At 44.5% G+C, this 16,233-nt stretch overlaps 1 protein-coding gene across 2 annotated transcripts in view; it reads left to right on the forward strand.

Annotated features, from left to right (window-relative positions):
- PRCC (proline rich mitotic checkpoint control factor) overlaps window positions 1–16,233 on the forward strand; it is a 36,432-nt gene that overhangs the window by 4,009 nt on the left and 16,190 nt on the right. For both annotated transcript variants that reach the window (XM_063624874.1, XM_063624875.1), the window contains exon 2: window positions 13,452–13,499. In XM_063624874.1, the coding sequence (XP_063480944.1) occupies window positions 13,452–13,499 (48 nt within the window). The remainder of the gene's footprint in view (window positions 1–13,451; window positions 13,500–16,233) is intronic.

Consider the following 16,233-nt stretch of genomic DNA (forward strand, 5'->3'; position numbering starts at 1 on the left):
AGAGAAATTTGTTGCCCTTGCTTTTCTTCAGACTCCCAACTCTGCCTAGGAGCCATTTCCATTCTTTGAACTTGCTGTTCCTTAAATTTCTTCTCTCAGATATCCTTTTTTTTTTTTTTTTTTTTGAGACGGAGTCTCGCTCTGTCTCCCAGGCGGGAGTGCAATGGCGCGATCTCGGCTCACTGCAAGCTCCGCCTCCCGGGTTCACGCCATTCTCCTGCCTCAGCCTCCCGAGTAGCTGGGACTACAGGCGCCTGCCAACACGTCCGGCTAATTTTTTGTATTTTTAGTAGAGATGGGGTTTCACTGTGTTAGCCAGGATGGTCTCGATCTCCTGACCTCGTGATCCGCCCGCCTCGGCCTCCCAAAGTGCTGGGATTACAGGCTTGAGCCACCGCGCCCGGCCTTCTCTCAGATATCCTAATGTTCTCTCCCTCACCTCACTTGGCCTAAAAGACCTGTTTTCTGTGAGGACTTCCCTAGCCTATGTATTTAAATTGCAACCTCCTATCACCTCCTCCTCCCCATTGCTCTTTGTTTTATTTTTTTCCATTGCATTTAACATCATCTGTCCTCCCACTAGTATATAAACTCCATGAGGCAGGGATTAAAAAAAAAAATTCACTGCTATAACCCTAGTACTTAAAACAATGCCTGGCACATACTGAATACTCCTATGGGTATTTTGTGAGTGAAAGAACTCCAATATGGATTCTTCATGGAAGGAGGTTCCAGAGTTTCTCTCCCTATCTTGTTTGAAACTTTCTTCCATTTTTTTTTTTTTGAGACGGAGTCTCCCTCTGTCGCCCAGGCTGGAGTGCAGTGGCACAATCTCTGCTCACTGCAAGCTCCGCCTCCCGGGTTCACGCCATTCTCCTGCCTCAGCCTCCCGAGTAGCTGGGACTATAGGCGCCCGCCGCCACGCCTGGCTAATTTTTTTGTATTTTTAGTAGAGATGGGGTTTCACCATGTTAGCCAGGATGGTCTCGATCTCCTGACCTCGTGATCCGCCTGCCTCGGCCTCCCAAAGTGCTGGGATTACAGGCGTGAGCCACAGCACCCGGCCACTTTCTTCCATTTTATTTCCCCCTTTTTTCACACCCGAGAGTCTCTCACCCTAAGTCTAGGATCCAAAAAAAAGCCTTTTATTGCTCCATGGAAACTTACCTTGGCTTTGATTTAACCTGGAACAAGGAAAGATCCCTGAATGAGACAAATAAAAACAGACTACACAGACATGGAAAGCTCATTTCTAGCTCTGTGAAGGTAGCATTATAGAAAGTTGGGAGAGGCTGTAAAATCTGCCATTTGGGTGGGCTGAGGTGGCAGAAAACTCTGAAGACTAACACTCCCTCCTTTGTAAGCATTCACTAAATTTCTGAGGTGAACATGGCTAATTAAAGTCCTAGCCCTTGCTGGTTGAGTTTCCCATTTTTGTTCTGTTCAAGTTGGTCTTTTTGTTCTTGGAACACATAATTCCTGCAGAAAGGTAGCCTAAGAATGTTCAGGATGGTCAGGTGAGGGTAACCTTTGTCTTTATTTATCTTTTGAGATGTAGTTTCACTCCTGTTGCCCAGGCTGGGGTGCAATGGCACAATCTGGGCTCACCACAACCTCCGCCTCCAGGGTTCAAGCAATTCTCCTGCCTCAGCCTCCCGAGTAGCTGGGATTACAGGCATGCGCCACCACGCCCAGCTAATTTTGTATTTTTGGTAGAGACTGGGGTTTCTCCATGTTGGTCAGGCAGGTCTTGAACTCCTGACCTCAGGTGATCCGACCACCTTGACCTCCCAAAATGCTGGGATTACAGGTGTGAGCCACCACGCCAGCCAACCATTGTCTTTAAAAGAGCTGTGACCCCTCCAGATGTAAGCCCCTCCGGTTCTGAGCTCTATGTCTTACACTTAGTAGGCTCTTAGTACGCATTTGAAAGAATGAATTAGGTTTCCTTAAGTAAATAATTTCCCTTTAGAGTTTGGTGCTGAAGTAGAAGTAATTAGAAGTAATTAACTCTCAACCATTTCGTTCAATTGATATTGAGCTCTTTCTTTGTACCTGGAGCTAAGAATGTACAGTAGTGAACATGATAGCCCCAGCCCGAAAGGAGCTTATGATCTACTGGAGAAAACAGAGAAGGAAGTAGATTTTAGGACAAGGCAGAGAAGGGCTGTGATAAGCTGGTGCCATTGGAGTACACCTAGTGGGCATTAGTCCAGTCTTGGGAGGTTGGGGAGCCCTCTGCGGGGAGATGTCTAAGCAGAGATAAGGCTGAAGAAAGGGTAGTGTGGGAGCAGCACAGCAGAGGAAACAATGTATAAAAGCTTGGAGGACAGAGAGGGACAATGCTTTCAGGGAACCTCAGGTGAGTAAATCACAATGGCTGGAGCATTTGAGAGGGTGGGGAGTGCTGAGAGAATGGGGCTAGAGAGAGAGGGGCTGAGGCCAGATAATGGGCCTTGGATGCCATGCTAGGGTCTTTCTACCTCATTTTGGCGTAGTGAAGACCTCTTAAAGGCAAGAATTCTCTGATCAGAGTGGTGAGAAACTTGGAGGGAGCAAGACTGGCAGAATGTGAGAGGCTGGTGGCCTGGATGATGAACTACGGGTTGGAGAGAACTGGAGCATCGAGGTATATTTAGGAGGGGGAAGTGATAAGACTGGAAGATTGATTAGATGTTACACTAAGGAGAGGATTCAAGGTTGACCTCCACTGCATTTTGCCTCAGGCAGCTGGGGGGTGGTGTTGCCATTTATTGAGGAAATATGGGAGGCAGAGCAGATTGGGGGTTAGTTAGATTTCATTTGTTGCAAGTGTTAGAAGCCAACTCAAGCTAGTTTAAATGTTTTTTTTTTTTCTTTTTTTAATAAATAGTGACGTTGTCTTGCTACATTGCCCAGGCTGGTCTTGAACTCTTGAGCTCAAGCAGCCCTCCTGCCTTGGCTTCTCAAAGTACTGGGATTACAGATGTGAGCCACCACGCCTAGCCTTAAATGGTAATGCATCATAAATATACTGTGGTACCTCAGAAAGGGACCTGCATCAGGAACCTGAGATCTGTTGGGGATCTCTACACAGCTGTTCTTGGCATGTTTGATTCATTTTTTAAAAAATTTATTTTATTTTTAAATTTTAATATATTTATTTATTTATTTGTTTTGAGACCAGATTATGAGACTGGTTAATTTTTGTATTTTTAGTAGAGATGGGGTTTCACCATGTTGCCAAGGCTGGTCTCAAACTCCTGGGCTCAACTGATCTGCCTGCCTCGGCCTCCCAAAGTGCTGGGATTACAGGCGTGAGCCACTGCTTCTGGCCTTGATTCATTATTTCTCTGCGGATTGGCGTCTTAACCTTTGTTGTAGGTGAAGGATGGCCACCCACACCTTGGTTTTTATTTCTTTCCTTTTAGAGATCAGTCCAGATTGAACTATGATGGTAGTCTCAATTCTGGTTTTCCTGGAGTGAGAATTTGGTTGATTTGATTTGGGTCATATTATCCAATCATCTGCAGTCAGCGTAGTACCAAATTCTCCCTCCAGGCGTATTCCAAAATTAAATTCAGTCAGCTTTTGATTTTTGTGAGGAATTAGGAATGATCCATAGAATGGATAATCGTCCCTTCTTTTTCCCTTCTTGCTGTGACCCAAGCTACACTGGTTGATTTCATAGGCTCAGGGGAGGCAGATTTCCCCTAGCATATGAAAAACCAAAATCAGAAGAATAAATCTGCTGGAAGAGTTTTCTGTTATATAACGTGTATTCCAAAGCACACAGAAATTTTAGGGTTATCTGGATTAGTATTTACCACCACTTTCAGATTGTTTACCCAGATAGTAGAAAATTTGAAGCTCTGAGACAGATTTCACTAATTTTTGTCACTTCTAGTAACCAAATAAAAATTGCCTGCAGTGGATTTAGCTAAGTTTTAGCCCTAGCTAAAGGGAAGGGAGAGTGTGCTTATCTTTGTGGGGCACATGCTTAATGTCTGACACTGTGCTGGGCACTTACTTTAGTTTATAAAGAAGAAAACAGGAGTTTAGAGAACAGAAGTGATTTGCCTGAAAACACAGTTTGTGAGTAGCTGTGATTGTATTTGAACCTGGATGAGATTTGTTGTGTTTATCGGGGTGTCTATGGAAAACATAGAAGGAAGAGCCTGGGGCAGCCAGAAAGCAGAAAGCAAATACAAATGAGGAGTGCAAAAATGGGAGTGAAAACGGTATCCTAGCAGCACGTACTTGGGACTTAAAAAAGGTTGATGAATCTAGCAAATGGGGATGATAGTAGTAATGATTAGGGTTTGGAGCCCTGGCGTGTGGGGCTTAGGGGGTGTCTGTTCTTGGGTTCTTATTTCCTCCTTGGCTTTTAGTCCTGGAAGCTAGTGATTGCTTTTTGGAGAGGGAGTGTCTCAGAGCCAGAGCCTGGGAAGATAAGAGAGAGGCTGCCGTGGGGAATGAGGCTCTGACAGATTAGCAGATCCCACTGGACCTAGCTTAATGGAAAATGTCTGTTTCCGTTCTTGCTCAGCAGTCTTGGGGTATGTGTGTCTTGTCACTCTTGGCAGCTGGAACAGAGAGGACAGTGGTGGCCATTGAGGCTCAGGTTCTCGTGGGGCCAAGAAGAAATACAATACTTTCTTATTAACAGACTCAACAGTTTGTGCCTCAAAACCAATGTGTGCCTGTTGTGGCCCGGGACACTCTCAGCCCTGGATGCTCCGGCGTTTCTAGGATTGTCCTTCTTTCTTGATCTAATGGCACAGACCCACTCAGGTGGCCATTTGCTGGTCTTTAGCACTCTCTAGAAGTTGACTCCACAACCTCCATTTAATAAACTCCTGAGGAAAACAGTTTGGCAGTTCCTCAAAAGGTTAAACAAACAGAATGATGATCCAACAATTTCACTCCTAGGTGAAAAGAATCAAAAGTGGAGATTCAAACAGATACTTGTATGCCAGTGTTCATAGCAGCAATACTCCCAGTAGCCAAAGGTGGCAAAAACCCAAGTGTTCATCCACAAATGAATAGATAAAATGTGGTATGTGCACACGTTAGGATATTATTCAGCCTTAAAAAGGAATGAAATTCCGATACGTGCTACAACATGGATAGACCTTGAAGACATTATGCTAAGTAAAGTAAACCAGTCACAAAAGGACAAATATTGTATAGTTCTGTTTATATGAGGTATCTAGAAAAGTCAAATTCATAGAGATGGAAAGTGGAATAGCAGTTACCAGGGGCTGGGGGGCCGTGGGGATAAAGAGTTACTGTTTAGTGGGTGCAGAGTTTCTTTCTTTCTTTTCTTTTTTTCAGTCACTTTTTTTTTTTTTTTTTTTTTTGAGACAGAGTCTCGCTCTGTTGCCCAGGCTGGAGTGCAGTGGCTTGATCTCGGCTCACTGCAACCTCCGCCTCCCGGGTTCAAGCAATTCTCCTGCCTCAGCCTCCTGAGTAGCTGGGATTAAGGCACCCGCCACCACACCCAGCTAATTTTTGTATCTTTAGTAGAGACGGGGTTTCACCATGTTAGTCAGGCTGGTCTTGAACCCCTGACCTTGTGATCCACCCGTCTCGGCCTCCCAAAGTGCTGGGATTACAGGCGTGAGCCACTGCGCCCGGCCCTTTTTCTTTTCTTTCTTTCTTTCTTTTTTTTTTTTTTTTTTTTTTTTAAATGAGACAGGGTCTCAGTCTGTTGCCCAGGCTGGAATGTAGTGGCTCGATTATGGCTCACTGCAGCCTCTACCTCCTGGGCTCAAGCAACCCTCCTGCCTCAGTCTCCCCAGTAGCTGGGACTACAGTAATGTGCCACTGTACCTGGCTATGTTTTTAAGCAATTTTTTTGCCGGGCATGGTGGCTCACGCCTGTAAACCCCACACTTTGGGAGGCTGAGGCTGGTGGATCACGAGGAGGTCAAGAGTTCAAGACCAGCCTGGCCAAGATGGTGAAACCCCATCTCTACTAAAAATATAAAAATTAGCTGGGCGTGGTGGCCCATACCTGTAATCCCAGCTACTTGGGAAGCTGAGGCAGAGAATTGCTTGAACTTGGAAGGCAGAGGTTGCAGTGAGCCAAGATCGTGCCACTGTACTCCAGCCTGGGTGACAGAGTGAGACTCCGTCTCAAAAAAAAAAAAAAAAAAAAAAAAGCCAGGCTTGGTGGCTCACGCCTGTAATCCCAGCACTTTGGGAGGCCGAGGCGGGCGGATCACGAGGTCAGGAGATTGAGACCATCCTGGCTAACACGGTGAAACCGCGTCTCTACTAAAAATACAAAATTAGCCGAACGTGGTGGCGGGTGCCTGTAGTCCCAGCTACTCAGGAGGCTGAGGCAGGAGAATGGCGTGAACCCGGGAGGCGGAGCTTGCAGTGAGCCAAGATTGCACCACTGCACTCCAGCCTGGGTGACAGAGCGAGACTCTGTCTCAAAAAAAAAATTGTTTTTGTGTGGAGATGGGGGTCTTACTGTCTTCTCCGGGCTAGCCTCAAACTCCTGGGCTCAAGTGATCCTCCTGCCTCATTTTTCTTTCTTTCTTTCTTTCTTTCTTTCTTTTTTTTTTTTTTTTTGGAGACAGGGTCCTGCTCTATTGCCCAGCCTGGAGTGTAGTGGCACAATCTTAGCTTACTTCAGCCTTGAGCTCCTTGGCTCAAGCAATCCTCCCACCTCAGCCTTCTGAGTAGCTGGGATTACAGGCACATGGCTGATTTAAATTTTTTTTTCTTTTGTTTTTTTTTGAGACAGAGTCTCGCTCTGTCGCCCAGGCTGGAGTGCAGTGGCGCAATCTCGGCTCACTGCAAACTCCGGCTCCTGGGTTCAAGCAATTCTCCTGCCTCAGCCTCCCGAGTAGCTGGAACTACCAGCGCCCACCACCACCCCTGGCTAATTTTTGTATTTTTAGTAGAGATGGGGTTTCACCATATTGGCCAGGCTGGTCTCGAACTCCTGACCTTGTGATCTGCCCACCTCGGCCTCCCAAAGTGCTGGGATCACAGGCGTGAACCACCGCACCCGGCTAATTGTTAAAATTTTTTGGTAGAGATGAGGTCTCTCTACAGTGCCCAGACTTGTCTCAAAACTCCTGGGCTCAAGCAGTCCTCCCATCTGGGCCTCCCCAAATGCTGGGATTATAGGGGTGAACCACTGTGCCTGGCCGTCTCTGCCTTGCCTCATTTTTGAAGTTGTTGTTTTAGTGTTCTGTTTCAGGGAGTCTGTCATTTATGGTGTGTCGTGAGATGATTTATAATAGGGGTCAGTAGAAGTTTTATATAAGATGTTCGGGCTGGGTGTGCAGTGGCTCATGCCTGCAATCCCAGCACTTTGGGAGGCCAAGGCAGGTGGATTGCTTGAGGACAGGAGTTTGAGATCAGCCTGGGCAACAGATTGAAACCCTGCCTTTTATCTGTACAAAAAAATTAAAAAAATAAAATAGCTGAGCATGGTGGGCAAGTGCCTGTAGTCCCAGCTACTTGGGAGGCTGAGGCAGGAAGATTGCTTGAGCCCAGGAGTTTGAGGTTACAGTGAGCTATAATTGCGCCACTCTACTCCAGCCTGGGCACAACAGAGCAAGACCATGTCATAAGGGAAAAAGATGTTCAAAGAGAAGAATGATTGTGAGTAGCCATAGCAGTCCTCTAAATCTAGAAATAATAGACTGTTCCGAAGTCTTTGTACAGGGTTTTTTTTGTGTGTGTGCTTTTAAACTATAAACTCAGGTTGTCAGTATAATGGAGACAATCTGTGACATTTACAGAGAAATTGAATTTTCTTTCCACAGTGGATCTGGCCTTCAATTCTATTAGCTGTGGGACAGTTTGCCTACTACAGTCTCACAGTGGCCACTTTTTGTTTTTCAAAGGATCTGAAAAATAAGAATATGCTTGTATAGTTTTATAAATGTAATCATCTTAAATTTGAATAAAATTTGTTTATTTCAGATTATTGCCATTGGACCTGTTGCCTAGGTTGTCAAAGTTTAAACGTATTTGGGGAAACCTTGAAAACCTTATATACCCCATAGTGAGGTTGTTCTGTGTGGCCTGTCTGCCAGAAAGGAGATAAGTCTTCATGGTCAAAAGACAAGAGAGATGGTCAGGAGTCTGTAAGGGGCAATGAGAGTTTAGAACAGAAAGAAAAGGTAAAAAATGCTTAGGTGTCAGGTGCTTAAGTCTTTTCTTGGGTGAGTTTGATATCTTGGGAAACCAGAGAAAATAATAATATTTGAACTTTGTTTAGAATTTTACTTTGTATCGTTTTCACTGGCAGCTCCTGTGGTTGTGACATGGGTAAGTATTATTTGCACCTTAGGCTTGGGGAAGTTAAATAGCCAGTAAGGGGCAGAGCTGAGACTCAAACTAGTGCTTCTGATTTTGTGCCTCATGCTCTCTCAGCTATGTCGTGTGGGATCTAGTGAGTGTGAATCTCAGACCTGGACAGCAGACAGCTCAGTATGGTGTTCCCACAAAAGCACGGGCACCGGAACTGGTTCTGATCCTGGTTCTGCCCAATCCTATTTTATCTCTCTGAGCCTTACTTTCTTTACCATAAAGTTGAGATAATAATAATGCCTACTTTGAAATGTTGTTATAAGGATTAAATGAAAAATGAGTAAATTGCCTGATACACAGGAAGCACTTGGTAGATGGTTGTCCTTTCCTTTGCCACCCTTTCCTTTATCCCCCACATTTAGATACCAAGATGGATTTCCCTTCTTGGTTAAAAAAAAAACATATTTGGCAGCAGTTAGTAATTAAATTCATTGTGTACTGACTACTGGGAGGAAATATTCAACTACAAGAAATACCCTTTGCTGTCAGAGTAAAGGCAAGAATATATGTGAAAAATGTAATGTCTACAGAGTAGGCACAAATGAACCTGAGTTAATATGATGCCACCCTGAGCAAATGAGTGATGTAGGGACACCTAGTGAAAAGGAGCAAGGTGAGATTCATCAGAGATACTTCTCAGGAGTTTTGAGTTAGGAAGTAGAGAATACAGATTGATAAAAGAATGAGAGGTGGCAGTGATATGGGAGGGGTGGGAGTGACAAGGGGAAGGACTTACATGAAAGGAAGCACAAATACAAACAGGAGGTTCTTTAAGGGGATTCAACATTTTTATTTTAAGTTGACAATTTATCATTGTATCTATAGGATACAAGATGATGTTAAGAATACTATAGAATAATTAAATCAAACTAACATAGCTATCACTTCAAATGCTTATTTTTTTGTGGTGAGAACATTTGAAATTCACTCTCAGCAATTTTGAAATGTATAATACACTATTATTAACTATATTCACCATACTGTGCACTAGATCTCAAAAAAACCCTTAGACTTATTCTTCCTGCCGGAGATTTCGTGCCCCTTTACCATTGTCTCCTCAGTGGTAACTACCATTGTACTCCCTGCTTCTATGAAGTACCTTCTTTTAGATTCTACATGTAAGTGAGAACATGTGCTGTTTGTCTACTTTGTCTGCTTGGCTTATTTCACTTAGCATAACGTTCTCCAATTCTATCCATGCTGCTGCAAATGACAGAATTTCCTTTTTTAAGGCTGAATATTATTCCATTGTTTATAAATAACCACGTTTTCTTTATCCATTCATCTGTTGATGGACACTTAGGTTGCTTCCATAACTTGGCTAGTGTGAATAATGCTGCAGTGAACATGGGAGTGCAGATACCTCTTTGGCAAACTGATTTCAAATCTTTTGGGTAAACACCTAGAGAAGTGGAATTACTGGATCATATAGTAATTCATTTTTTTTTTTTTTTTTTTTTGAGGCAGGGTCTCACTCTGTTGCCCAGGCTGGAGTGCAGTGGCATAATCACAGCTCACTGCAGCCTGGACTTCCTGGGTTTAAGTGATCCTTCCACCTCAGCCCCCCGAGTATCTGGGACTACAGGCGCACGCCACCACACTCAGCTAATTTTTGTATTTTTTGTAGAGACAGTTTCACCATATTGCCCAGGCTGTCATATGGCAATTTTTTTGAGATGGAGTTTTGCTCTTGTTGCCCAGGCTGGAGTGCAATGGTGCAATCTCAGCTCACTGCAACCTCTTCCTCCTGGGTTCAAGCGATTCTCCTACCTTAGCCTCCCGAGTAGCTGGGATTATAGGCGCCTGCTACCATGCCTAGCTAATTTTTATATTTTTAGTAGAGATGGGCTTTCATCATATTGGTCAGGCTGGTCTGGAACTCCTGACCTCAGGTGATCCGCCCGCCGCAGCCTCCCAAAGTGCTGGGATTACAGGCGTGAGCCACCGTGCCCGGCCGGGTAATATATATATTATATATATGTATATATATATAATATATATATATATATTTTTTTTTTTTCTGAGATAGGGTCTTACTCTGTCACCCAGGCTGGAGTGCAGTGGCATGATTTTGGCTCACTATAACTTCCACCTTCCAGGCTCAAGCGATCCTCTCATCTCAGCCTCCCTAGTAGTTAGGACTACAGGTGTGGACCACCATGCCCAGCTAATTTTTAATTTAAAAAATTTTAAAATTTGTATTATTTTAATTATTATTGTTATCATTATTGAAACCAAGTCTCGCTCTGTCACCCAGGCTGGAGTGCAGTGGCGCAAGCTCGGCGCTCACTGTAACCTCCGCCTCCTGGGTTCAAGCAATTCTCCTGCCTCAGCCTCCCGAATAACTGGGACTACAGGCAAAGGTGCCCGCCATCATGCCCAGCTAATTTTTGTATTTTTCGTAGAGACGAGGTGTCACCATGTTGGCCAGGCTGGTCTCAAACTCCTGACCTCAAGTGACCTGCATTCCTTGGCCTCCCAAAGTGCTGGAATTACAGGTGTAAGGCACTGGACTGGGCCTATTTAAAATTTTTATTTATTTTTGTTCTGTAAAAAATTTCTGAGTGAGGTTCCTCTTTTATTTTCTATTTCATCTTTTTTTCAAATATTAGAGGTGGGGGGAGGTCTCACTGTGTTGACCAGGCTGGTCTTGAACTCCTGGCTTCAAGTGATTCTCCGATTTTGGAGTGCTAGGAAGTGCTCCCAAAGTGCTAGGATTACAGGTGTGAGCCACCATGCCTGGTCTAATTTTTTTTTTTTTTTTGAGACAGAGTCTGCTCTGTTACCCAGGCTGGAGTACAGTGGCACAGTCTCAGCTCACTGCAACCTCCGCCTCCTGGATTCAAGCAATTCTTGTCCCTCAGCCTCCAGAGAAGCATGCACCACCATGCCTGGCTAACTTTTGCATTTTTATTTATTTATTTTGAGATGGAGTTTCACTCTGTTGCCTGGGCTGGAGTGCAGTGGCGTGATTTTGGCTCACTGCAACCTTTGCCTCCCAGGTTCAAGCGATTCTCCTGCCTCAGCCTCCCGAGTAGCTGGGATTACAGGCATGTGCCACCACACCCGGCTAATCTTTTGTATTTTTAGTAGAGACGGGGTTTCACCATGTTGTCTGGGCTGGTCTCAAACTCCTGGGCTCAAGCAGTCCTCCCGCCTTGGCCTCCCAAAGTGCTGGGATTACAGGTGTGAGCCACTGTGCCACACTGTCATATGGTAAATTCTATTGTTAATTTTTTAAAAATTTATTTTTAAATTTTTTTATTTTAAGATTTATTTTTATTTTAAATTTTATTATTTTTATTTATTTTTAGTATTTGAGACAAGGTCTTACTCTGTCGCCCAGGGTGGAATGCAGTGACATGATGACGGCTTGCTGCAGCCTTGACCTCCTAGGCTCAGGTGACCCACCTCAGCCTTCCGAGTAGCTGGGACTACAGGCGTGTACCACCACGCCTGACTAAATTTATACTTTTAGTTTTTTTAAGGCACCTCCATACAGTTTTCCGTAATGGTAGTACTAATTGAGGGGATGTTTGAACCACACTTGGTACTCTTATCTTATATTGCCTTTTATTTTTATTTTATTTTATTTTTTTGAGACAGAGTCTTGCTCTGTCACCCAGACTGGATTGCAAGATCTTGGCTCATTGCAACCTCTGCTTCCCCGATTCAAGCATTTCTCCTGCCTCAGCCTCCTGAGTAGCTGGGGATTACAGGCGCCCACCACCATGCCCAGCTAATTTTTATATTTTTAGTAGAGATAAGGTTTCACCATGCTGGCCAGGATGGTCTCAAACTCCTGACCTCAGGTGATCTGCCTGTCTTGGCCTCTCAAAGTACTGAGTTACAGGTGTGAGCCACTGTGCCCGGCCTTATACTGCCTTTTATTACAGTGATTTGGGTACTTATTTTTTTACTGGATTGTAAGTTCTTTGAGGGCAGGTACTTTTTTCATATCATGGCACACACAGGGAATCTTTGAAGCACACTGCGGGAAATGGTCCAGACTGAGACTAGAGGTCTAGGACTCTAGCTGGCCAAGCCCTGCCTGGGACACTGGTTAGGAAATGCTGTGTACAGTACTTAGCACAGTGTCTTGAATATAATAGGTAATTATGATTGAAAGATCCTTGGAAGAGATAAATTCAAAAAGGAACTTGTGAGATATGAGAGCGAGTATAGAACAGCAGAGGATTTGAGTTCTCACAGAATCTTGGAGATGAATGGGATCTGAGATTCTTGCCTAATTGCCTTTTTATTTACAGATATCCAAACCAAGGCCCTGGGAACAAATGGAAAGCTTTAAGGTTCATGGCTGGGGGAATAATTTTTTAAAATAAAAATGTTAAAGCTTGCTATTCATATGCCTTGCGGCTCTCCTTGACTTGAAGGTGCCACGGAACTGAGATAGAGCTAAAAGTTTAGCTATTTTTCAGCATGAGAGCTTGTCTTAGAAGCAATCCTGATGGGTCAGAAAGATAACACAGATGACCTCCTGTCTTGCCCCAGATCCTCATGGTCGTCATTTGCCTGCTTTCTTCCTAGACATGAACAACTGTGTGAGACAATAGATCATACTTGGAGAAGGAATGGATTTCTCCAATGGCTTTGACCTTTAATGCCTCATAGAAGAGTAGTTAACACACCACTCAATCCCACTGGAGTTCCCCAGCCTTGTGGTTATGTAGTCTATATAAGTGGTTTTAAAAGTGAAGCTGAGATTGGGTGAGATTGTGGGCCAATTCCCATTCATCTTCTAGTGGACAGAATTATAGGAAGAAGAATGGGTATAGCTTTTTCTTTCCACCAAGGACCAAACGGGAGGAAATAGTCTTAATTTAACAGAAAAGAAATTGATGCCAAAAAGGCTGTGCAACAGGTCTGAGAGGGCAGGGGAATTGAGTAATCAAGGGAGGCCAGGGCATACCCTGATTTCTCTGAAGCTGTTTGAGATCAGGAAGGGAGCTGTGTTGTTTGACTGGGCCTGGGGTGAGTGTACCTCTGTACAGAGGTGGGGCACAGACAAGATGGCCACTGTTGTCCAACCCTTCATATGTGCTATATTTAATGTGTTTCTTTTACTGTCCTAAAACAGTGAGGCCTTACTTCATTTCTTTTTCTCTTAGTCAGATTCTGAGGAAGATGAACCCACAAAGAAGAAAACTATCCTTCAGGTAAGCATTGTGATATAAACAATTTTTTTTTCTCTTCCTGTATTATTTCCTCAAAGACAGGACTTACAGTATCCAGCAGTTTTCAGATTTGGCTTAGAGCACACACAGATATTTGAGGACTATTTATGTTCAGCTTTGTTTTTCTTTATAACTTCAGACCTTGTGCATCTCTACCCTCTCCACTCTGTTCCTGGCTTTAACTTGCTGGTATTACCTTTCCTGGAAGACAGGCAGTGGTAGGGAGATGAATTGTAACTCAATTCAGTTCATTACATATAGTGTAAAAGGATTATTTAGGGAGGGTAGAATAAGTGGATTAGTCAAAATGATGTTAAAATTGTCTGTCTTCTCCCTGTCTCATTTTTAACCTGGAAAATAAGCACTTAAATAGCACTTACTGTGTACCAGGCACTGTTCTAAGTGCTTTACTAGCATTTAATTGATTTCATCGTCATGATAGTGCCTAAGCCATAGTGTTATCATCCCTGTTTTACATATGAGGAAACTGAGGAACTTGCCCAAGATCAGACAACTAGTGTGGGCAGAGCTGGGATTCAGACTCAGACAATCTGATAATTTTTTTTTTTTTTGAGACGGAGTTTCGCTCTTGTTGCCCAGGCTGGAGTGCAGTGGCACAGTCTTGGCTCATCACATCCTCCTCCTCCCAGTTCAAGTGATTCTCCTGCCTCAGCCTCCCGAGTAGCTGGGTTTACAGGCATGCGCCACCACACCCGGCTAATTTTGTATTTTAAGTAGAGATGGGGTTTCTCCATGTTGGTCAGGCTGGTCTCAAACTCCTGACCTCTGCACTCCAGCCTGGGCAACAGAGCGAGACTCCGTCTCAAAAAAAAAAAAAAAAACAAAAAAACTCCTGACCTCAGGTGATCTGCCCACCTCGGCCTCCCCAAAGTGCTGGGATTACAGGCGTGAGCCACCGCACCTGGCCAGTCTGACTGTTGAGTCCAAGCTCTTAACTGCTGCACTTAGCTCGTTGTAATTGGAACCAGAAGTCCTCAACAAGACAGTGTTAGTAGATGATTTCCCTGCTGTTTGCTTCTGTTTCCTCTCATCTCAGTACCATTATCCTGGCACTCAGGAGTTTCTTCCCATTCCTTCCACACTTGGTGATTTATACATTCTAACCTCATGTTGATCATATGTCTCAGGGAAAAGCAGAAGTGGTCCTGCTTTTATAAAGTGGCTATCTTGCCTGGCACGGTGGCTCATGCCTATAATCCCAACACTGGGAGGCCCAGGCAGGCAGATCACCTGAGGTCAGGAGTTTGAGACCAGCCTGGCCAACATGGTGAAACCCTGTCTCTACTAAAAATACAAAAATTAGCTGGGCATGGTGGCAGGCGCCTGTAGTCCCAGCTACTCGGGAGGCTGAGGCAGGAGAATCACTTGAACCTGGGAGGTGGAAGTTGCAGTGAGCTGAGATCGTGCCACTGCACTCCAGCCTTGGCAACAGAGCAAGACTCCGTCAAAAAAATAAATAAATAAATAAATAAATAAAAATAAAAAATAAAAAATAAAATAAAATAGTGGCTGTCTTGTGATTCAAGTATATGATACAAAGCTGCCCCTTCTCCTGACTCAGTTAAATGTTGCTTCCACCTCTGAGCAGTTTTAGAAGGATGTGGTTGTGTGGAAGTTAGAAAGATAACTGGCAAGGCTGATGTTTGTATTTATTTATTTACTTATTTAATTTATTTTTTTGGGGGGGGACGGAGTCTCGCTCTGTCGCCCAGGCTGGAGTGCAGTGGCGCGATCTCGGCTCATTGCAAGCTCCGCCTCCTGGGTTCATGCCATTCTCCTGCCTCAGCCTCCAGAGTAGCTGGGACTACAGGCACCCGCCACCACACCTGGCTAATTTTTTTGTATTTTTAGTAGAGACGGGGTTTCACTGTGTTAGCCAGGATGGTCTCGATCTCCTGACCTCGTGATCTGCCCGTCTCGGCCTCCCAAAGTACTGGAATTATAGGCGTGAGCCACCGTGCCCAGCCCTGGTGTTTGTATTTATAGTAGATGAAAAAGGAGTCATGCAAGATGTTGGCGTGCTGAGACTGAGCAAAGGCAGTCCTGTTACCAGGATAGCTTCCTGGAGGAGGTGGACTGACTCAGAAGGCGCCCCCACTGTAAGACTGAAGACTGTAAAGAACAATCTTCCAGGTGGTAGGAAGAAATGAGTAGATAGAGGAATTCTGAGCTCTTAAGGCAGAGTGGGGACCTAGGACTGCAAAATGGTATAGCCATGACCCCAGATATCTGATAAGTCAGACACTTCAAAGGTAGCCTGAGGGTGTGCTCCACCCCGTACCTCAGTCTGGTTCCTATGAACCGGAGCCTCTGGGTGCTTCCAGGCTGGACCAAATTTGTGAACACACACACAGCAAGAAGAGCCCACTCTCCAGATGAGCAGTTCTGTGTGGCTTGACTCAAATGTCTTATTCACTCTGGGCATTTCTTGGCTGAGAAGACTGGAGTACACTGGTACTCTAAGACAGTGACACAGTGACCTTATTCCATTCTCCTTTTCCAGTTGGCATTTCCCTTAGCTCTACAGTTAGGCCAAACTGGCCTTTTAGCATAGAGAAAGCAGAATCTGAGAGATTCTTTTGGGTAATAGGAACTCTGGATGGGCTGGGCCAGTGAGCTTACAGATCAAAAGTTAAATGCTTGACTCTGGCATTAACAAGCTAATATGCCACATCTATAGGGCTTTCCTTGGGAA

The sequence above is a fragment of the Symphalangus syndactylus genome, chromosome 12 (genome assembly GCF_028878055.3).
Source record: "Symphalangus syndactylus isolate Jambi chromosome 12, NHGRI_mSymSyn1-v2.1_pri, whole genome shotgun sequence".
NCBI classification, from domain to species: Eukaryota; Metazoa; Chordata; class Mammalia; order Primates; family Hylobatidae; genus Symphalangus; species Symphalangus syndactylus.